At 37.6% G+C, this 23,996-nt stretch overlaps 1 protein-coding gene across 1 annotated transcript; it reads right to left on the bottom strand.

Annotated features, from left to right (window-relative positions):
• Positions 1 to 2,589: 2,589 nt before the first annotated feature.
• Positions 2,590 to 23,802, bottom strand: wnt2bb (wingless-type MMTV integration site family, member 2Bb). Its single transcript, XM_065247144.2, has 5 exons — positions 22,806 to 23,802; positions 19,745 to 19,965; positions 14,978 to 15,255; positions 14,433 to 14,697; positions 2,590 to 7,375 (listed from the first exon to the last, which is right to left on the bottom strand). Exons 1-5 carry the CDS (start codon positions 23,012 to 23,014, stop codon positions 7,146 to 7,148), a joined length of 1,203 nt encoding a protein of 400 aa, XP_065103216.1. The 5' UTR covers positions 23,015 to 23,802; the 3' UTR covers positions 2,590 to 7,145.
• Between the last annotated feature and the right edge of the window lie 194 nt (positions 23,803 to 23,996).

The following is a 23,996-nucleotide window of genomic DNA, read 5'->3' as shown; positions in this document are numbered from 1 at the left end:
AGGTATTTTTCTGATTACTTGTTAAAAAATATCAAAATATATAATTCTTTTAGTATTGTTAAAAATCTTCCTAGGATGAGACTTGCACACGATTTACATAATTTGGATTTATTTTGGATGCCACAACATAAATCCAATAGTTACATTTGTGTTATAGTTTTGATGAGTTCACTATTATAAAATGTCTTTCTTTCTTTCTTTCCTTTATTTATATAGCACCAGTAAACACAACGGACGTTGACCACTGTGCTTCACAAAGCATGAGGCAAAAAAGATAAATACCATACAATACATAAAACATTCAGAGTGTTAAAAAAGACATAGATAAAATGAAATTTAGGTAAATGCTCGCTCCAAAAGATACAGCCTCAATTTATGTTTAAACTGACATACAGAGGATAGAGATCTCAAGGAGAGAGGTAGGCTATTCCAAAGCCTAGGACCAACAACTGCAAAGGCACGGTCCCCTTTTGACTTTAGGCGTGAGCTAGGCTGGACCAGATTAAAATTACTCGTAGACCTGTAAAATGTGTAAATAAAAATAAAGCATGATGAAGTGTTTGAACAGTGCGTGCTTTTCAAAAGTGGAACAAAACTCTGTATTACAGTGTTTTTTTATTTTTTTAAATGAATATCAACTGAACTAATCATCCTATAAAAATATGATGTTGTATCATTTTAGTTGGATACAGTTAAAAAGGTCAAGACCTCCAAGGTATGACATAGCCAAAATGTTTAAAATATTTAAAACTGCAGTTGGTTTGTTTTGATTTAAGCCTTCATGACTAAAGTAGCACAATAAAAACACAACATGATAACATAATAATAAATGTGTTTTGACAAAAAGTTTGGAACCAAACTTTTAATTTGCTGATAAACTAGCTATTTTTAATGTTTCAAGTTAATATTATGTTAGATAATACTTTATCTGATGTTTATCTTTATTCCAATTCCTATCATACTCAAACAGTGAGTGCAGTGAAGACATATAAAGACAACATTTGGTAGGTGGGGGTATACAGAGCTGGAAGTTACCGGGTAGATAGGATGGAGGCATTCTTGGGTGTTGACTCAGGGGGCTTTTCTTTTTTATATGCCATAGTGTAATGGACTCGGCTTCGCTATCACAATCTCCAGCACTCCCCTGCACTCTTATAAACACAGGTGAAGTCATAAAGCTACCTCTATATACTTCCTCGCCTGACAAAATGTCACTGATGGATAAGAAGAAAGGAAGAATGAAATTATGAATTGGGTGGCATGCAGGCAATGGTGAGTTAGTGTCACTGATAGTGGGGGTCCCTGACACTGAAATCTTTTTATCTGATGACAAGTGTCTGCATGTGTGTGAATCTTTAACACCCTCCTGACTGGTTTTTGGTCTCATTCAGACCTCGACATGCACTGGAGCGTGCAGCACAAGGTGACAGAAGACGTAATGAAGATGAATGCATGTGTGTGTCTGAGAAGGCTGTTCTTTTTTGCTCAGATTAAGATCTGGCTTGCTGATAAAAATGGCTGGCAGGCCACTCAGAAACCCAACACTGCTCTCTTCTCTTTCCACACCTCTCTTTATTCCTCCTTTCTCATTCCCTTCATCTCTCTTTAAAGTCTCATCAGTATAACATCATTTAGTTAATGTGTGTATTAAAATGACTTGTCATTTCCCTCTTTCACGAATACTCTTTACTCAAGGCCTAGTTTCACAGACAAGGTTTAGATTAAGCCAGCAGTGCACTCTAATGTTTTTTCTTTTCTTTTTAAAGAAAAACACCACTGTTTTTCAATATTTTACTATGTTCTTACCTAAACTTAGATGAATTAATACATACCTATTTTTTTCAATGTGTGCACTTTAAACCTTTGTACAGTGCCCCCTGAATGTGTTAGCATTTAGCCTAGCACCATTTATTCCTATGGCTCCAAACAGGGATGAATTTAGAAGCCACTTCCATGTTTTCCCTATAAAGAGTATGGTGGCACAAAATAAAACTTTTGTTTGGAGCCATAGGAATGAATGGGGCTAGGCTTAATTCTAACACATTCAAGAAGTGCTGTACACAGATTAAAAGTGCACGCATTGAAAAAAGATAGGTATGTATTAATTCATCTAAGTTGAGGTAAGAACATAGTAAAATATTGAAAAACTGTGGTGTTTTCCTTTAAGAGTGCAGGCCTAGTTAAATTATTAAATGATTATATAAGTACTTTTTACAATTGTGATTTAGAAAAATGAGACATATGGCACATATGACATTTTAAAAATGTCAGTACAAGTTGTTTTCTGTTAAAGGTACTGTGTGTAGATTTTATCAGCATCTAGTGGTGAAATTGCGCATTGCAACCAACAGCTCACCCCTCCATTTCGAAACACATAGAAAAGCTACGGTAGCTTCCACAGGACAAACATGTCATCGTCTGAGACAACATAGTGACAAAACATGCTCTGTAGAGCAGTTTATCTGTTTAGGGCTACTGTAGAAGTATGGCGGTGCAAAATGATGACTTCCATGTACAGGACTTATGATGTGTATAGATAAAATGGCTCATTCCAAGGTAATAAAAACTTTAATTTAATTTTTCAGTGTATATTTTATTGCATATATGTCAAAAGATCCTCCTACAAGTTATACAGTGCATCTTTAAGTCAGCTCAAACATGCATTTTTAGACTGTGACTAGCCTTGTCTTTGAAACCGGGCCTAAAACTTTTGTGCGATTTTTACCCTATTTAAAACATTTAACATAAAAAATAGTACTTTAAAAACATGAGAACCATATAAAATATATTAGATAAAGTCAAATGAATACTGTTTTAAGCTGCCATTTCAACTTAATATTTTAAATTTTGACTATGAGTAGCTGTAACTTATTAAAACAAGTTGAAATAGCTTAACATAATCTGATAAGTTAAAGTGTAGAGTTGAAATGACATTTGAAATGAGCAAATGTGATTAATTAAAAATTTAGGTCTCCAAAAATGCTAGACATTTTGAGATGTTCCCACTGTTATTGAATAGTGTTATTTAATAATACATACATATTGGTTGACTACACATTTCAACAATACAATCAAAATAATTTTTAGGTGATCTAAAAAACATTGAAAGCAAAACAAAAGATTACTGAGTGCAACTTTAAATTCAATCACACTGTGCAGTTTTATTAGATGATGTTCTTTTCATGTGACAGGACATTCATCAGATGGATAAAGTGAATGGTGGAGAGCTGGATGAGATAACTCATTTGACATGTATTCAGTCTCGATAAACATCCCTTCTCAGAACTATCTGACACTCCCAACGCAAACCCTAAATGGTTGTAACACAGCTTTCCTGAATCCGCTTTCATAAATCATTATGTATTGGATCCTAATCAGTTTCGGGCACCCTCGTACCCACCAGTGGAATTAGGGCGGTCTCAAACGGCCCACTGCAGTGGGGCCAGATCAGAAGCATTAGTCAGATACCATGCTTCCTATTTATTTGCTGGTGACATGTAGCTGCAGGCAACTTTGATCTCACTCAATCTCTCTCTTTCTGTATCTCTCCATCAGCACTCAGACCCTCTAGGGTTATATTAAGTGTGTTTAGGGCCACCGTTAGACCGGCTGTACTTTAACAATTAGTAATAATGGCTCACAGGTCATTCATTCTGTATCCTTATTATGCACATCTGCGTGAGATTAAACTATACTGAACGTCCCCAGGAAGAAGTGGTTATTGGACAGATAACAGTACTTTCACATTATTGAAAAAGTTATAACGTTATTATGTGAGTCAATAAATTGCATCATTCCTCGACAGCTGTGTATACTGTATAATAAAGTTAGACATGCATTCAAACTGGTAGCTATAAAGAGCTTGTTTAAACTTTGACTCTGTACTGTAGATGTATATATGGCCTAACACATTCTTGAATGATATAGAACATATTAGAAGTGGTTGAGACGTATGAGGATTTACCATAGGAGACATTGTGATATAACAAATAAAAATCAATAGGTCACTTAACATCATTTGAGAATAGCGATAGCTCAAGACAACAGCAAGCTACACTGTAAAAAGTGAAAGTTGGATTGAAAATTATTTCAATTGATGAAACCGAAAAAACTTTAAGCTTTAAAAATCTATTTTAGGGATTACCAACTGACATAATTTTTTTATTAATCCAACTTTTTACATTTTAAATTAAAAACAGCACATGGGAGGTTTAACCTGCAAAACACTCTTGACACTATATTTCCTACCATTCATAAAGTTTGGTAAAAACTGCTGATTTGTCACTTCATTGGTGATCTGCAAGTATTTGGACACTTAAGTCGAATTTAGTTAAAATTGTCTGAAACCACAAATGTATACTGTTTGAAACAAGTTTGAAAGTGTGTTTGTGCTATATTCCTTTAAAATTAATGTAATTTCGTGTAATATTGATTGGCCGATGGCTATAATCTAATGACAATTTTGCTTTATTTGTGTGACTTAGCTCACTTTATGGTCCATGTGTTCTACCACCAAAATACTAGATTATTTCAATCCATAGTTGGTCAGATATTGACAACAGCTGGGTTAAAATGAACCATAATAAATGTATTGGTTAATTTAACCCAACAGTTGGATTCATCTATTTTTTACCCATCAATGGACTTAAATAATAAAGCATTTTGGAAGTATTATTTAAGCATGGCACTTACTGTTTGGTCAAAAGCAGATCTTCTGAAAACATGAATTGTACATTATAGAAGAGTAAATAATAGTTGTATTAAGAGAAAAAAAGTGTAAATTGCATTGAGAAAAAAAAAAGGAAACAACATGCAGAAAACAAAGCAGCGTTGGAAGTTTCTGAAATCACAAGCAGACACAAGCCCCACTGTGACCTTCAAAGCCATCATCTCACTTTGCCCTGTAATTAAACTAATCAGCTCATTATTAGATAGACAGGTCAGCCATTGGCCAGGTCCTTTTGAAAGGAAGGGCCTTTTATTAAACTGTGCTTATATCTAAGATCTGGCTTAAGATAATGCCAACCCTGCTTCAAACATAATGTGGATAGATTAGATTTAGGGGCAGTACTATAGAAACTTAATAATTTATTCATATGTAATGTCTTAAAGTTATCTTGCTATATGGGGGTCAAAGTGATGAGCTCTAAAAAGCACATGCATCTATTATGCATACTTTGTCACAATGAGATTTAAAGTTATCGACATGGTGCCATATTGAATTTTCCATGCTGATGAATGTTGCTATAAAGATGTTTTCTAGCACAAATGTATAGTTTTCCTATTTTATTAACTTACTGGAGTCGTTTGGTTTAATGGATGTGTATGGATGTATGTGCTTTTTGGAGCTTTACCATGTTGACCCCCATATGATGGCAATTTATTTGTTTACATTCAGATGAAGAAAGATAGCCATATACATCATATCAACATATATTTTTGTTAATTTAACTTAAAAAATTAAGTTTAACTTGTTTTTCTAAGTTATGTCAACTGATCATGAGTCAAAACTTTAAAAAGTAGGTTAAATTGGCTTGCATGATTAAAGGTATAGCGAAAGATTTTCTTTTTTCCGGGTGGATCATCTAGACTATTGGTCATCCCAGTTGTCAATCATTCTGGTGATATGTTTATGTAAGGCCGTAGTATCTGCTCGTCCCTAGGTTTGCTTTCTGCACATGGGCACTTTCAGGTGTATGTGACTTTCAACCATCCAATTTTTTTCAAAATGTCTCAGGGTTACAAGAGAAAAAGTGTTTGCTAATTGTATGACAAGAAGAGAAATGACTTTGAAGAATGAAACAAGACTAGAGGGTTTTGGGGAGAATATTTCACACAGGTTGGGCTTCCCGCTGATGCCCCAGTCGCAAAGTTTCTACTCGACAGGTAAAGTTTGGCATGCTATTTGGAGAAATCCATTTAAAAAAGTTGGTTCAAGCCATGATTAGCGATGCTAGCCCTGGCACAAGTCACGAACCGCACAGACACGGTAAATATCTCAATTAATGAGCCATGCCGGCAGCAACTTGTAAACAGAGCGAAGAGAAGAACTAGGCTCGTGCATGCTCTCTCTCGTGCACACGTTTATAGGCATTCCCTCTCGGGAGCAGGTAGAGTGTTGCGCATGTGCATTTTTTTAAAAGTGGAGGGGCGGTTCTTTTTTAAAAAATTGGGAAAATCTTCCGCTATACCTTTAAGTTGTTAATTAACAAAGTAAAAGGGATAGTTCACCCAAAAATAAAGATTCTGTTATTATTTACTTATCCTCGTGTTGTTCAAAACCTGTATGAATTTCTTTATTCTGTTGAACACAAAAGAAGGTATTTTGATAAATGATGACTTTATATGAACTTCTGCTGAAAAAAAATAAAACGTTAAGAAGCACAGGAGAGCCAAAGAGAGCTTACACCTCTACCAGTCACAGCTGTTCATATTACACATGTAATGATGAGTTTTATAATAACATATCATTTTTTGCTCAACTGTTAGCTAATGTCCTTAGTGCAGGCTCATTTATATTATTAATATTATTTCTAGCAAATCCTCCATATCTTCTAGAGAGCTCTGTGGGGAGTGAGCAGTCCACAGAGAGCAGCCGTACATTCGGTCCTCGTGCCCATGTGAACAGCCTCATTCATTCTGTAATACCGATGTGAGTCAAAGTAAAATATCATCCAGTATGGACATGTGAATGTATGTTTAGTACACAGTCGTGTTTTCAATAACATGTGTTGAATATTTAACTATTAGCCATGATAATATCTGATAGGCTCAGAGTCACTTTAAAATATTCTTTTAAAAGCAGCACACCTTTCGTCACAAAACAACACAAAACCCTCACAACAAAACACAAAATATATACGCCAACAAGTTACACCGCAGGTTGTTCTCGAACCTTTACCGTCCTCTTGTCAATTCAAAACAACAAATAGAGAGTAAGAGAGAAAGACAAATCTGCCATTTCGCCATAATGTGCAAGGCGCTCATGAGAAATAGATTTCATTTGTAGTGCTTTCACAAAAACAGTTCAAATAAAGCCATGCAACGAAAAAAGGGATTGGGGGAGGAAAATCGCAAAGGGATGGACTTCATATCCCAGAATGCCGTGGACAAAATCCTGAGGATTGGGAGGAAGTGGGCGTGTCTCAGGTCTGGTCCAGCCATTCGGCACGTTTAGGGGCTTTGCAGGTGTGGATGTCGACGGCCTCCTCACAGTCTTTGCACTCTACGGCGCAACACCACTTAAACTTACACTCACACTTGGTGATGCGTTTTACACGTGTGGTGTCATAGCCCCGCCCACAACACATGACCTCACAGCTGTCGGTCCCCCGGGACGTCTTGTTACAAACTCGCCCGGCGGTACCCAATGAACCTGAAATGGAGGAAGAAACAATTATAATGACAAAAAACCTCTATATATAATTTTATGCCTTTAACTCTTTCTCCGCCATTGATGAGTTATCTTGTCAATTAAGAGAAAGCGCTTCCCCGCCAATGATGAGAATTTCCGCAATACCGCTATTATCCACTTCCGCAACTTATACAACCCGGAAGTAACGCCTCACGTGAAAGAGAAAGAACTCTGTGTATGTTTTAAAGATCGCTCTGCATCTGATCTCTATAAAAAGTCCTTCGAAAAATTTAATTATCTCAGCTTTTTGCTCAAAATTTGTTGTTTTTGAAGAAACCTACCCATATTTGAGAGGTGATAAAAAGAACTAATGAAGGTAGGATGAAAATTTTTTTTTTAAAGCAGAGGATCTGTTATTTCACTTGATATATTGTATGTTTATATATTTAAAGAAGAACATTTTCTGAAAAGCATTAAACTTTTGTTAAAATCATGAAAAATGCCGGCACTGGCTGGCAAGTTTTTAAAAAAACCCGCTGGCGGGGAAAGAGTTAAAGGTGCAATGTGGGACTTATACAAGGATCTCTTGACAGAAATGCAATATAATATGCATATGTATATTATCAGTGGTGTATAAAGACCTTACATAATGAACTGTATTGTTTTATTACCTCAGAATAAGCCGTTTTTATCTACATACACCACGGGTCTACTTTCATGGAAGTCACTGTCATGTTTCTACAGTAGCCAAAAATTGACAAACTGATCTATAGAGCGCATTTTGTCCCTATACGCTGTCTCAGACGATGGCATTTTTGTCTTGTGGCAGTAACCGTAACTTTTCATTGCGTTTTGAAAGTGAGGTTGGTTGCAATTCGCTGTCTAACCCCTAGATGCCGCTTAAAAAACACTACACTATTAATAGCACGGATTCTGAAAAGTAAAATGCTATTCATTTTACTAAATTATAAAAGATTATGTACAAACTGTTTTAAAATGAGCTTTAATGTTGTAAATCAATTATTTTTTTGTTGAAGCCTGCATAATCTTTTAAAACTACCATTTAACCACAGATTAGAATCAGATTAGTTAAGTAAGGAATAATTGACGATGGGCCATTGAATTATAAGAAAATAATGCACACCCAAGGTGCAATGCGGCACGACGCAAAGCGGGTGTGCATTATTTTCAAATGGACCGGAGTCAATTATTCCTCTTTTACCACGGTTACCAAAAATATTGCTCTGGTGCCTATTTTTAAGACATTTGACAAGTTAGGTGTGCGGTTATCAGAAATTAATGCATGCCCACGGAACATTTCTCAGCAAATCAGAATACAGCATTCAACAGCCCCGTGGTATAAAGATCAAATAATTTTACTCTAATATTTCAAATACTTTAAATCAAAGTTTGTAATATTGTTATTTGGTTCATGTCTTAAACTACACAATGATATTTAACAATAAAAAACCCTATTGATATTAAAGGGACACTCCACTTTTTTTGAAAATATGCTCATTTTCCAGCTCCCCCAGAGTTAAACATTAGATTTTTACCGTTTTGGAATCCATTCAGCCGATCTCAGAGCCTGGCTGTACCACTTTTAGCATATCTTAGCATAATCCATTCAATCTGATTAGACCATTAGCATCACACTCCAAAACCCAGAGATCAGCTGAATGGATTCCAAAATGGTAAATATCAAATGTTTATCTCTAGGGGAGCTGGAAATTAGCATATTTTCAAAAAAAGTGGAGTGTCCATTTAAATGCAAGAAAAAATACTACAAAAAACCAAGATGGTTCAAACAGATGCAGATACTTGCAAACAACCTCGTTATGCAAAGTTTGGGGAAGATTATAAATAAACGGGTTATCAAGTTTGTATGTCTGTTGTTGTTTCGTAAGGTTAAACACACAGCGGACAGTTGGGGTCTCGGTGTTGTAATCTCTACTTGCCCTCCGGCCATGAGAACCAGAGTGATGGTTGTGCTGGCAGCTTTGAAAGAACAGGATTTGAAAAATGAGCCTGTTGTATCCTTGGGGTGCAAATTCCAGCAGGGTTGTGATGGTGGTGGTTGGGGGGTAAGCGCATTGACCCACTAAAATCACTGAGCTGTAAACTGTCTGTCTGACCCAAACACAAACCAAACAAACACTCGAACCATCAAAGTGATGTATGAGCTGTATCAGAATACCGCAGTACTCATCTAGAATACCAAAGTAATGCATGACATGCTAAGTTTCCGGTTTCAAATTTTGTCTTACGCATGAAACGAGACTGTCAATCAGAATCTATGTAATCTTTATATTTTTGTTCCTGTCGATCACACACATACAAATTAAATAAAATGTACAGACCGAATGGACTGTTGGTTGCTTTGGATAAAAGCCTGAATGTCCAATGCATGAATGTAAATGTATGGCTGTGTTGATTTAGAGTATTCTGTTTGACCATAGCTTATTCAGATCCATCTGTGTAGTATAATGGGAATAATTCAATTAGCAGCATAATGTTCAGATAATTTCTGCTCGTTTACATTTGGCTTTTTTCAAGATAACCCATAAGACACACATTTTATCAGTTGGTGCACTCCCTGAGATTGAACCCATGACCTTAGCCAGCTAGATCAGTGCTCTACCAGCTGAACTACAGAAACCCTGCTGTGATGTGTGACCATTACATTATTGATTCAAGACTGGGTGGATAACTGAGTGCACATATTGTAGGGCCCAATGTTATGCATACTGGTTAGGTGCACTAGCTATTGTGGGTTGGGGAGTGGACCTTTAAACACTGGATTTTTGCAGGTATTTCAGATGACTCATACAGAGGTGTGTGTTTCCCAGAGGATTAACAAAGCCCAAAAAAAATCCACTGTCACCTCTTCTGACCCTGTCAAAGCCTCTTTTGCCACTTTACCCTCAAGGACTGTATGATTAGGTTAAGAGCTGGGCAGGTGTCAATTTTCGGCAGTTACTGAATCCCACCTTCAGTCGTGTAAAGATGTACATTGCTTACTACCATCACACTGGATCTGAGAGTGAGCAAGCATTATGAGAGATCTGTGATAGATGACTTTTGTGATAGACAAATTAATTTTGCCTTTCATTCATAAGACAAGCTGAGCACAGGTGCGTCGCTAGACCTCTTTTACTGGGGCACGTGCTCCAGTGTAAATCTGCTGTGCCCCAGTATAAATCTCAAGTTTAAAGGAGTAGTCGACTTTAAAGATGGGGCCCACTGACTATTTCTTTTTCCTACTATTTTAACAATTTACTTTAATTGAGTGTGTCCATTTACATTGATAATCACTTTACAAAAAACTTTACCCGAGAACACAAAAACTGACCCAGAAATCCATTTTCGCACGCCTCTGTACTGCCAAGTCTGCGAATTGGGCTACTGCGGTTTCTGCGAGTTGATATTTTCAGTGGGTTAAAGATGGATTTCGCTCATTAGTTGTTGGTATTTGGGATGTAAATGGTCCTTAAGGTCTAGTTTTTAATGACCATTGGGTTGGTTTCCTTAAGCGGATCTGGCAGCCCACGTAGACTTGCACACAGAAGTCTTCTACGTGATTGAGGTACTCTATGAAAACATGACGAAACTAAAGTGAATTTCTAAATAATATTGATAATCTTGATCATTATGGTTCAAGCAGGGAAAGAGATGCAGAAAGGAGAGAGGATGAGTTTGAGGAAGGGAAGACTTAATAAACAAACTATGTCATATCTATACATATCTATAGAATTGCATTGTTGCAACACATTGTGTTCTGTAGGCTACTGTACACTACATAAACAGTTGAATTCTTTTTTCGAGGGCGTTTGATGCGAAGTTCGTCACTACATTTATGTAGCCCGTCATGTGTGTGGTTCGTAATTTCAAAATATGTGTTCTGCGCGTCGAGAGATCCTGTGTGCATCACGTGTCTTCTCAAAATTAGTGCCTGCTGCAGATGCGTCTAAAGGGTTTATGATAAAAGAGACGCTCGCGTTTGCCAGAGTTTACCTTAACAGTAATCAGAGTTTACTGTTAAGGGAGTGTCTTGCGTGTATTTTGTGAACGTGAGCGTCGCTTTTATCCTAAACGGTTTTGACGCGTGTGCAGCAGGCACTTATTTTGACAAAACACGTGATGCACATGGTTCACATGATGCAACAAACACATATTTTGAAAACGCAAGCAACACACATGACACTCCGAACACTTATTTTAAATTTGCGTCACTCGGATGAGCAGTCTCGAGCTTACACTGGTTGGCAGTAACTACATTATATGGCTGATAACCTCAGTATTTTAAATGGATACATTTTTACCTTTACCAGTACTTGTTGCAGTGTAGGGATAGTGGGTTAAGCAAGCATTATGCCACAAATTTCTGCAGTCAGCAGGCTTTTAAGAAAAGTGATGGGGGCATGTGCCCTAGTATAGCTTTATGTCTAGCAACGCCCTTGCCTGAGCAGTTCCTGCTTTCTGATGTTTTGTATAATCTACAATTTTTTTTACTCTGAGAAATATGTTTGACACTTATGCATTGATCTCTCATCCTCTTGACACTTATGCTCTTGCATTGATACTGAGCGAGTCAGCAGCAGAGTTAATGTCTTCATATGAGTCACCGGTATAGTTGTGTTCATTTCAGTATTTATAACTGTATACATGCATGGAGGACATCTCTTGAAGGATTACTCCACTTTTATAAGAACATTTCCTGATAATTTACTCATGCCCATGTCATCCAAGATGTTTATGTCTTTCTCTCTTCAGTCGAATTTTTTTAAGTTTTTTTTTTTAAGAAAACATTCCAGGATTTTTCTCTGTATAGTGGAGTATGCGAAACGCACACATATGGAGCATTTTAAACAACCAACTGACATTATTCCACATACAACAACTTCTAAACGGTCCTCTTTCTCCACACTTGTAACCACTGGAGTAGGAATTTTTGCATACGTCATACTTGACTTTTTGACGATAATGTAATACGGAAGGTTGACAACGCGCATACCAGGGCTAATGCAAGAAAAAAAATGTGGTTAAATAGTACTTTTTGGGGGGTGAAAAAGACAATTGTTTTGCTAGATAAGACCTTATGCCTCGATTGGGATTGTTTAGAGCCCTTTGATGCTGCAATTTGGACATTCAAACTGTTAGGCTCAACTGAAGTCCACTATACAGAGAAAAATCCTGAAATGTTTTCCTCAAAAAACGTAATTTCTTTTCCACTGAAGAGAGAAAGACATAAACATCTTGGATGACATGGGGTGGGTAAATTATCAGGAGATATTCTTATAAAAGTGGAGTAATCCTTTAAGGCTTACTAACACTAATCTGACACACAGATTTATTACCTTAAATCGTAAGTATTTTCAGTCTTCTGTTAAATATCTAACTTTGATTTTATTTTTAAGAAAACTTAATGAACTTTAACTGATTTAATATTTGTTACTATTTAAAAGGAAACTACCATTAATTATGTCATTGCAATAATAACATTTTAAATAAAATTTTAAACTGAATTTAAACCTAATTGTAATGTCGAGACACCAAAGCTCCAAAAAAGGGTAAATTTTTAGCAACATGATCTCACAAACTTTCGTGTATAGTCACGGAAATATTTTGCTCATTTATCCATGTCATTGTCACGGATCTCCGCATTTTTCCGTGTCTGTACCACGGACTTTCTTTTCCATGTCAGTTTCACGTATTGGTTACTCAATTGTTTTTCCGTTTTTTAAACCATTTTCGCATGGGACATTTCACAACTTTTTTAAGATTTAAAATAAGTCTTTGGTGTCCCCAGAGTACGTATGTGAAGTTTTAGCTCAAAATACCATATAGATAATTTATAATAATGTTTTAAAATTGCAAAAATGTGTAGTTTTTGGGTGTGTCCTTTTAAATGCAAATGAGCTGATCTCTGCACTAAATTGAAGTGCTGTGGTTGGATAGTGCAGTTTAAGGGGTGGTATTATCCTCTTCTGACATCACAAGGGGAGCCAGATTTCAATGACCTATTTTTCACATGCTTGCAGAGACCAAAACTAAGTAACTGGGTTGTTCTTTTTCATATTTTCTAAGTTGATACAAACACTGGGGACCCAATTATAGCACATAAACATGGAAAAAGTCAGATTTTCATGATATGTCCCCTTTAAAATATATCAGTGCTATTGTTTTGTCTCAGGATGCACACCAGTAAAGTTTTTGTGAGAACTTTTTTTAGGTTTATATTTAACTAAAGACTAGTCCTGCCTTAAAGGAATAGTCTACTAATTTTCAATATTAAAATATGTTATTACCTTAACTAAGAAGAGTTGATACATCCCTTTATCATCGTAGTGCGTGCACGTAAGCGCTGGGGCGCGTTGCGACACTTCGATCGCATTTAGCTTAGCCCCATTCATTCAATGGTACCACTCAGAGATAAAGTTAGAAGTGACCAAACACATCAACGTTTTTCCTATTTAAGACGAGTAGTTATACGAGCAAGTTTGGTGGTACAAAATAAAACATAGCGCTTTTCTAAGCGGATTTAAAAGAGGAACTATATTGTATTGCGGAATAGCACTTTTGGGAGTACTTCAACTCGCCTGAAAAATCTGCTCCCCTTCTCCCTCTCATAATTGGAGAGGGAGGGTGTTACTGAGCCAAGTTGAAGAACTCCCAAAAGTGCTGTTCCGCCATACAATATAGTTCCTCCTTAAAATCCGCTTAGAAAAGCGATACATTTTATTTTGTACCACCAAACTTGCTCGTATAACTACTCGTCTTAAATAGGAAAAACGTTGATGTGTTTGGTCACTTCTAACTTTATCTCTGAGTGGTACCATTGAATGAATGGGGCTAAGCTAAATGCTATCGAAGTGTCGCAGCGCACCCAGCGCTTACGTGCACGCACACAGATGATAGAGGGATGTATCAACTCTTCTTAGTTAAGCTAATAACATATTTTAATATTGAAAATGAGTAGACTATTCCTTTAATCTAAACCCTGCCCAGGAAACCGTCCCTAAATATTTTAAATGAGTCTGCATACGCTAACATACATGTATTATTTTTTCTTTCTTACCCGCAGCTTTGTCCATGAGACAATAATCAGGGGAGTTCTCGAAGTACACCAGGTCATTTTTGGTGGCTTTCCTGAAGTCTTTATTAGCTACTGTGAATCCTGTTCCATCTTGGTTCATGGTGACCTCGATGGCGCCATTGTATTTCTTACGGAGATAATCTCCTGTTTTACGGAAATCCGACATTGCCAACCAGCAGGTTCTCAGAGTGCATGAACCACTGACTCCATGACATTTACACTCCAGCTTCAGAAAGCGCTTTACTGCCTGTGAAAGAGTATGACAGAGAAACAGTAAGAGCTCCTAGTATTATAGATTATTAACAGAGATTGATAAACAGAGTTTCACTAAAGCATAATTATTTATATGTCAGAATATATAACATATAGTTTTCCTGGTAGGGCACAGTGCAAGCAACACCAGTGTTCAAAATATATAGCTGTAATGGGCTAAAAGCATCTGCCACGTCCATAAATGTAGGTTTGGAGTGATCACAATCAGATTTACATCTTAAAGGTGACTATCATTCATTAGCCTATAATCTCACCATTCTCCCACAGCGGTTGTTGTGAAGGTTCATGAGTGCACGTGCATCCTTCACCGTCCGCTCTTTGGCATCCACAAAGGCTTTCGCAAACTTTATGCCATAATTGATGTTATCACTGCATCCACCCCAGTCAAATTCTCCTCGCTCGTCCTTGTCTTTCCCACGCTTGTGCGGGTCACAATTGCATGTCTTCAGCTCCCCCTGACTGCATGCGCGGGTGATGGCAAAAACCACTCCTGCAGAGGAGATTGCATACACGAACGCCGCCTCTCGACTGCCTGCACATTCATGAAGCCAGAACAAACAGACTCAGATCCTTAATAGCACACTGGAAGACACTTCATCACACCATCTGCATCAGAGAACCACATAATTCAGAACATCACTTTTGCCAATGACCTGTCTGCAGGGGTGTGTCCAGCCCCAGTGAGTGTTTGGTTTAAATGTTAGTACAGGCCTAATCCCTCCAGGGTTGGCCATTCTGTGCTAGAATAAAATGTTTGAATGTTAGCTGTCTGATAGATTAACTGTCTATTACTAACCCTTCTGTCCTCTCTGGACTTGATTAGTGTTTGCATCATTATAAATGTAAAAACAATACAAAATGTGAATCATGGTAAAGGTATGAGAGTTGGCTGCTATTTCACAGTTCTTCGATCGAGTACACGGAAAAAAATATTCTGGACATCGGTTGCACATGAGTAAATTAGGTATTCTCAAAATTAAAATTAATTTCATAAAAAAATCTGGATTCAGTCATGTTGAACTGGAACATAATTAATTTACATAGGTCCAATATTTTTTATATAAAAATTATTTTAAAAACTTTAAAAAAAAATCAATTCAATTATGTGCAACCATGGATTTTTTTTCAGTGTACTGTATGTCTTTTAGTGTTTGGACTGTTTGTATTTAATTAGAAATTTTAACCTTTTGGATTTAGTTTACACTTGCTTGTATAAGGTACAAAAGCTGGGGTGATACTCTTTTAAAAAGTGCACCTTTGTATCTAAAGGGTGCATATTAGTACCTCAAAGGTGCATATTTGTTTTTTAAAGGGTACCGTAACAGTGACAGCTTTTGTAGCATTTTTTTTCTTACAGTGTATAGCACGTTTTACATGTTTTATTGTTTTAAAGCAGCAATCTCGAAACTTTTTGTGAGCAAGGGCTACCACAATGGATAAACAATCAGGAGGGCTACATTTTTATATAGTCTACCAATTTTCTTTTACTTGATTTTCTTTTCTTCTACTTGTTAATATGTTTTATCATTGTTTAAAATGTTAACATACATAAAAGAAGCCAAGCTGACATAAAAATGTCATAAATAAAATTGAGGCTATTAATAGAATGTGCTTTGGCGGGCAACTCACAGACCCTTGAACCATGTTGGAGACCACTGTTTTAAAGGGGACATTTCACAAGACTTTTTTAAGATGTAAAATAAATCTTTGGTGTCCCCAGAGTACGTATATGAAGTTTTAGCTCAATATACCCTACAGATAATTTATTATAACATGTTAAAAATGCCACTTTGTAGGTGTGAGAAAAAATTTGGTGTTTTGGGTGTGTCCTTTTAAATGCACATGAGCTGATCTCTGCGTTAAATGTCAGTGCTGTGGTTGGATAGTGCAGAATAAGGGCCGGTATTATCCCCTTCTGACATCACAAGGAGAGCCAAATTTCACATGCTTGCAGAGAATGGTTTACCAAAACTAAGTTACCGAGTTGTTCTTTTTCACATTTTCTAGGTTGATAGAAGCACTGGGGACCCAATTATACCACTTAAACATCGCAATATATTTAAGATTTTCATGATATGTCCCATATAAAGCAACAAAAATAATAAACAAAAGCATTTGCTGTAAACCATGCTATGCTATTGTGATAACACGGAATGCTGGTAAAGGTAGAATAATTTTATTCTAGACAGCATTTGAAAAATGTTGATATGCCCATGACCACAGAAAAGTCTGTTTTTGCAGAACATGTAAAAATCTGCTAGTTATTTTAAGCTAACTATGTAAATTTTTTTAAGTCTTTAACATTTGAATGATCTCAAAACAGATGTAGACTAAACAACAAAACTCTTGATTTTCATAGAGATTTCATCACATCATCATTCACAAAGCTAAAGAAAAATAGATTTTTGTAATAGCAGTTGTTGTTTATAAGAGAATCTTCTCTTGGCAACCGTTCCAACTCTGATTCATTTCATAAACTGAATACGCAGATTGCTGCGAGAGTTTGTCTGGCTGCCAGAATCATCTCTCCAAACATTTACATCCTCTATGCCTGTTTATGTGGTAAAGAAGTGAAGGGAATGCTGGAGGGTGATATTTGCAGTCACACAGGGGTCTTGGAGGTTTGTATGAAAGCCAGACAGATAGCACATTTATAGCGAACAAGTTCAACTTTAGAGTTCTCCATTGATTGTCCCCCGGGTAGGATCAAGTGAGCGTGTGGGATTTTATCTGTTTATCACACCTGGTCAGTGATTCCTGTGAATGTGGTTGGATTTGTCTAAGGGATTCTAAATGATGTGTGGCGGCAAAGCAGTATGCCGATTGAATGTGCTGCTTACGGTATTAAGATGCGTTTTGGTTGATCAAAAGTGGACGACGCTAAATACAGGTTTAAATGGGGTGTAAAATGTTTTGAGCTCGTCCCCTTTCGACCACATTCAAGCATTCGACCGGATTGCTTTTGTGGTGTAGACGGGCATGTGTTCAAACAGCCAGAAAAGACTGCCTACTCTCTGCCTAATTTTTTTCCATCGGTCCTGACTTCTAGCACGAACCCACAGTGTTCACCATTGTCACTAGACTAGCACCAATAAAACCAAAGTTGTTTCTCTCTGTCTTTTTCATTTCTGTGAAACCTGTGAAAGTTGCGCAAGCTTAATTGCTCTGAAATCTCTGAGAAAGCCCTTACATATACATGTACAAAAGATTGTGCAACCTGTTTAATAACAACCCAAACAGCCGTACGCTGACATAATATTAGTGCTCAAGTTCTCCCGCTCGCGTTAAAACAAAAGCAGAGGGACTCGCCCACAGACAATGCCTTCAAAGAAATCAGGACAGAAGCGATGGAAATGCGTCTCTCTCATCCACTTTTGATCCGATCAACCAAAAAGCATCTTAAAACTGGTGTAAATGTGCTGTGTAAATACTGGTTTTAGTGTTCAGTAGATGAAATGTGCATGTGAATTTGGCAGAGGAGATCACAGAGAGAAATACTGTACATACAGATAATAAATAAAAAGACTGAGATAAGATCTTGTGCATTGTGTTGTACTTTTTTTCACAAAAATCCAGATTTCAGTACACAAACAGTAATTATTTGTTTTTGTAAATCATATAAAAACATTTATATTTTTTATTTGCTTTTTCTTTTAGTTTCATGTACCATGATGAAAATGCACCACTATTAAAAGATTAATCTATTTTCTTAAAAAAAAAAAAAAATCCAGATAATTTACTCACCACCATGTCATCCAAAATGTTGATGTCTTTTTTTGTTCAGTCGAGAAAAAATTATGTTTTTTGAGGAAAACATTCCAGGATTTTTCTCATTTTAATAGACTTTAATGGACCCCAACACTTAATACTTAACTCAACACTTAACAGTTTTATTCAACGGAGTTTCAAAGGAAACGATTTCAAACGAGGCATAAGGGTCTTATCTAGCAAACGATTGTCATTTTTTTACACGAAAATTAAAAAATATGCACTTTTAAACCACAACTTCTCGTCTATCTCCGCTCCTGTGATGCGCCAGCGCGACCTCACGTAATACGCCATCACGTCAAGAGGTCACGGATGTTGTATGCGAAACTACGCCCCAGTGTTTACAAGTGTGGAGAAAGAGGACCGTTCCGACATTGATGTATGTGAAATGATACTAATTAATGTCTTTGTGTCAGTTTATTGTTAAAAATGGTCCGCAAATGTGTGTTTCATATATGTAACACATAACTGTTCTACGTCACTACGCAATTATGCATTTTTTTTATTTTTCTTGTCAAAAATGACAATCGTTTCACTAGATAAGACCCTTATGCCTCGTTTGGGATCGTTTAGAGTCCTTTGAAACTCTGTTGAAACTGCAATTTTAATCTGCATTAAAACTCTTTTGTGTTGGGGTCCATTAAAATTAGAAAAATCCTGGAATGTTTTCCTCAAAAAAACATAATTTCTTCTCGACTGAAAAAAGAAAGACATCAACATTTTGGATGACATGGTGGTGAGTAAATGATCTGGTATCTGGTAAATTAACTGCTTTTTTGAGAAAATGGACTAATCATTTAATAAAAAACAATTATGCAAACAAAATTAGATTTAGATAAAGTTCAAGTTCAAACATTTTTTTTTGTCAAAGGCACAACACAGTAATTTTTTGCTCTTGCTATCAATGAAGTGAGTTAAAAATTAGTTTTTGCATTCAGCAGTTACTGAATGCAACAGTCATTTATATTTAGTCAAGTGTCATAAATTATTCAATCAATCATCCACAGCATTGAATTGACATATAGAAGCTAATATACCAATATGTAAAATATTTAGATTTTTGTTTATATTGTAGTGCACATTTATCATTTAATTTTCATTTTTTATTGCTAACTCACAATTGATAAAAAAAAATGTACCGCTATTTTTTTACTTATTCTACATAACAATTCTACAAACATATTCATATACCAATGACCCCGTGGTTCTCCCATTCATTCTCTGACACACACTCACACATGTCTATTACTCACTGCGCTGCATGACCCTCCCGAAAACAGTATGATCCCTGTCCAGTGCGCTGCAGTTCCAGCGATGATGACGGAACTGATGCTGGCACTCTCGGATCCACTCCTTAGCTCCGCCCCCAATGGACTGCATGATGTCTGGATGCTTTTGACACAGCTGTCTCTGTTTATTCACCAGCCCAGGTATATTGTCACAGATTACACGGGCCCCGAGGGCACCGATGTACCTGAAACACGCAAACACGCAAGCTTAAAATCTGAATTCCCCCAAACAATTACACTTGCCGGTTTCTATTCCGAAAGCGCATTTTTCTGAAAGCGCTGATTCAGTGAGTCTTAAGTAAACATTCGGTGATTATGGATTGTCTGATCCCTGAAGCTCTGATGACTGAGTTTGATCATTTCCAGAATCTCACCAGTCATTACTGGATTTAGAAAGGGAAGTTTGGAAAACAGACATCATATATAAACAGACATTCACAAGCCAGCCTTTGGAGGAATCAATTATAGTTATGATTCTGCGCTATTTAAAGACGCTTGCATAATAAGCAGGAAACATCAACAGACTTGTGAGCCTGCGGTGATAACAGTGCATTCTCGGGTCAAACGTGTGTTTTTGGAGATCTCATCTTTGCTCAATGAGACTGAGGAGTTTGAAAAGGCGTAAAGTGTTATTTAGGTGTATGTGCTGAAAACTTCACGCTGGTTTGGTGTGTTGGTTCTGTGGAACCCATGAGAAATGGAATTTAATGAAGTGCATTTTTGGATTATTACTTTGTCCTCTCTCTCTTTAACTCTCTGTGAGTTTCCACTCCTGTTTTGGCTCCTCCGTTCAATCACTGTCCAACATTTGTTTACTGTTTCTAAAACACCCATGTTAACAGAGACTGGCATAAAATCCCTCTCTCTCTCTCACACACACAAACACACTCTTCCACACACGAACAGTATCCCAGCAAGCCTTGTCGCACAAACACACACTCCATCACGCCAGACCGAGGGAGGACCGAATTCTATGTTTATTTTATATTTGAAAATATTTGCATTTCTAACGAAAAGTGGAAGCTTCTAACAATATTTGTCTTCTAAAAATCTTTTTTTGTTGTGGTTGAATTATGGGTTTCCCTAACTCCAGTTTCCCATTTGATTGTGATTACAGGCCTTTATCAACCCACACTTTGCTTTCAACAGTTAGAGATCTGGATACACACACACCAGGCTAGTCTCACACACGCTGGTGGTTTTCAGGTTGACTTTACCAGCAGCAGTAAATCATTATCCGCAGGACCACAACGACATGCTGTAAAAGCACAGTAAAATCTGCTCTCATTTACACTAAGTGTCTGTTCATTTTCTGTGCTTGCGTGTGTGCCTGTAGTTAGGCTTGACTGGGTAAAGAATGTATGATTGTAGTAATCTGTCACTTCTGTTACCCAGGAGGTGAGTCAATAGCCCCCAATGCCTATTTCTTCCCCCTACATCTGCCCATCTTTACATTTTTACCAGCGTTGGTCTAATCACCCCCCTTATAAAGATTACACAGAAAAGTAGCTAAACAGTCTGTGAAGAAAACAGTTTTTAGACCTTTATGATGGAAGAACAAACTCAGTGTCAAGGTAGAGACTCTCAATCAAACCCTGGCACCAGTAGACTCCAGGCCGGATCTGCACCAGATCTGCAGACTTCGGCCCGGATCCGCCCCAGAGACTACTGCTGTCTGGGCAGGGTCCTAAAGCTCCAAAGGTCTGCGGTTCATTTTGAATAGGGAACAGGTGATTTGCTTCATTTTGGATACATTTATGCCACAATGCCTCTCTCTTTCTCCACATTTGTTACATGGTATTTGAATTGGTTGGGCTGTGTGCAAAAATGTACTGGTCAAGATTATTGAAGTTAACATCATGACCACACTTCCCTGTGTGGAAGTCTGTGGCTGTCTTACGTCTGACTTTAACTGTGTGCCTGTGAAATAAGTTCACTATTATGAGACACTAACAGGCCGCCCAGTAGCTTAAGAGGATTCCTGCTCTGTCTGCTTAAAATGATGGATGACCAGATCAGAGAGAGAATGAAGAAGCGAGAGAGACTCTGTGGTGAGTGGCTCATATTGGAAATGTCAGTGTGACTTAATACAGTACACCCTGATACTGCAAGGACTTGCTCCCTTCTATCTATCTATATATCTATCTATCCATCCATCCACCCATCTACCTTTAACACATATGCAACCCAATGTGTCTGATTATTAATATGAGCAAAATCATAAGACAAAAGAGTAAGCTGTGTCTTATTCTTTGTCTGATTCATACAAAAAGTATCTTACACATGCACATAAACTGTACTTTTACATGCACACAAAAAAAACATACAGACCCAAACTGTATGTGAGCAATAAGCATGGCTTAGAAATTAGTGTTCAACCTTATTGTACATAGTCAGCAGGCATAAGGGTGTGTGCTGGGTGGTTACATATTGAGAGAGGCACGGCACATATTGCGGTTATTTAATGTATTTCTTTATTATTGGCTGGCTCAACACCTCAAGCACACCATGAAAACCAAAGCCATAACTCTGATATAATGATGTGCCCTGCCTGTTACCATACGCACAGGCGCTGGGGAAAACCCCAAGACTCGTGCGCTTTTAGAAATGATTTCTTTTGGTACGAGGAGTGTGTTTTGTGTGCTTGTAAAATAATTGCGTTTTAAAGGCCAATTTCTTGGTCGTGAGAGCGGTGAATATTGCTTGTACACCCTTGTACGTTCCTGCGCGCGCACTATGTGTCCTCTGCCTTCTCTAACTGCCCACTTCATCAACTTTAAATTACCAGAAAATCAGACATTATATAAAACAGTGTTCAATGTTTTTAAAACGCAATTTCTTATCAACTAATTTATGCTTTCAAAACATCTACACCTTACTTACATTAAGTAAAATTGAACAGAAACAAAAAAAAAACTTTATAAATACTATTTAAATGCGCCCAGTATATTTTAAACACCCAAAACAACATTAAACAACACCTGAAACAATATTAAAAACCACAGAGATGCTGGACTCTACTTACCACCAGGACGAATCCACACGCGGCGTGAGGATGAGCAAGATGAATGTAAGCGCGCAGCATAACCGCGAGGACGCGCGGGGACTGTATTGTGAAGATGTACCGTTTTTGATATTATGTCCTAATCCTGAGCCTTTGGGAACAGCGGCAGATCTGTTAAGAATCCGGGGCGACCCAAGAGCTTTACTGAAGCCAAACATAGTTGGACCCATCGCCCAGCAGGGATGAGAAAATACTCTGTTTTGTGTTAACTGGGTGTAATAGGTTAAGGTAACCTGCTAAAGTTGGGATGCCTGAAACACAGAGCTCCGAAGCACGGACGGATATCATGTATCTGCCCGGATATAAGCGTGTGCCATATAAAAGTATTCCTCGGGAGCTGGCAACCACAGCAGAAATAATCCAAGCCAGACGGCAGGTTCTCTTCTTTTCTTTTTTCACCTCTTCTTGAGAAATAGATGAAGTCTAAAGATTAGGTGCAATAGGATCAGAGACAGCGCCAACTTTTCCACGTTTCCTTCACACGTTTTGCGTTTAGAACAGATATCATCCCCAAAGCTGCGAAACGCGCGCCTCTCCGTTTTTCCATTGGAGTCGCCTCGCGCTGATAGCAGACTGCGCGAGATAAACCGGAGCGATGAACTGTGCGAACTGAAGAACGAAGGGGTGGGCGACGGGGGGAGAGAGATAGAGGGGTGATAGGAATGTTGACAGCCCGCCGTCCCTCTGCTCTTATTGGGTAGCGTTCAATGAGACCGGAGCGCCGGAGTACCGTTCCTTGGTCAGTCTAGGCGCGTGCGACGCACATTTCACCTGCTGAACTCATTTACACACGCGGCATCCTCGTTTGAGTTCAAGCTCACAAACACAATAAAAATCGGAAAATGTGTAAAAGAGGGGTTAAGGAGACTTTAAACTAAAGATGCTGTGAAAGTCATCAATCATTTTTATCCAAATAAAGAGTTTAAACAAACGTATCCCTTATTCTACTTTTTTTGGGTATTAGAGACAATACGTAGAATCGATAAATATAAATATTTTGAATGTACTCAAGTTCCCTCTAATGAGAGCAATAACGACGCCTTTAGCGTCTGGAGAGATGCGCGTGTCTGAATACACAAGCTCGTGTTTACAGATAAGACTCTAGAGCTTGCACGAGTGCTGCTGTGTATAAACATCGCGCGGATTCCTGTT

This window comes from Paramisgurnus dabryanus, chromosome 11 (assembly GCF_030506205.2).
Source record: "Paramisgurnus dabryanus chromosome 11, PD_genome_1.1, whole genome shotgun sequence".
Taxonomy (NCBI): domain Eukaryota; kingdom Metazoa; phylum Chordata; class Actinopteri; order Cypriniformes; family Cobitidae; genus Paramisgurnus; species Paramisgurnus dabryanus.
Note: the sequence above shows the minus strand (reverse complement) of the source record. Positions and strands in the feature narration are given on the sequence as shown.

Excerpts from the sequence above, each read along its gene's own strand:
- wnt2bb (XM_065247144.2), bottom strand. The coding sequence starts at position 23,014 with ATGGGTCCAACTATGTTTGGCTTCAGTAAAGCTCTTGGGTCGCCCCGG. Across the intron at positions 19,966-22,805 it reads CGTGTGGATTCGTCCTGGTG|GTACATCGGTGCCCTCGGGG; the intron begins GTAAGTAGAGTC and ends TGCGTGTTTCAG. Across the intron at positions 7,376-14,432 it reads TCTCATGGACAAAGCTGCGG|GTTCATTGGGTACCGCCGGG; the intron begins GTAAGAAAGAAA and ends CCTCCATTTCAG.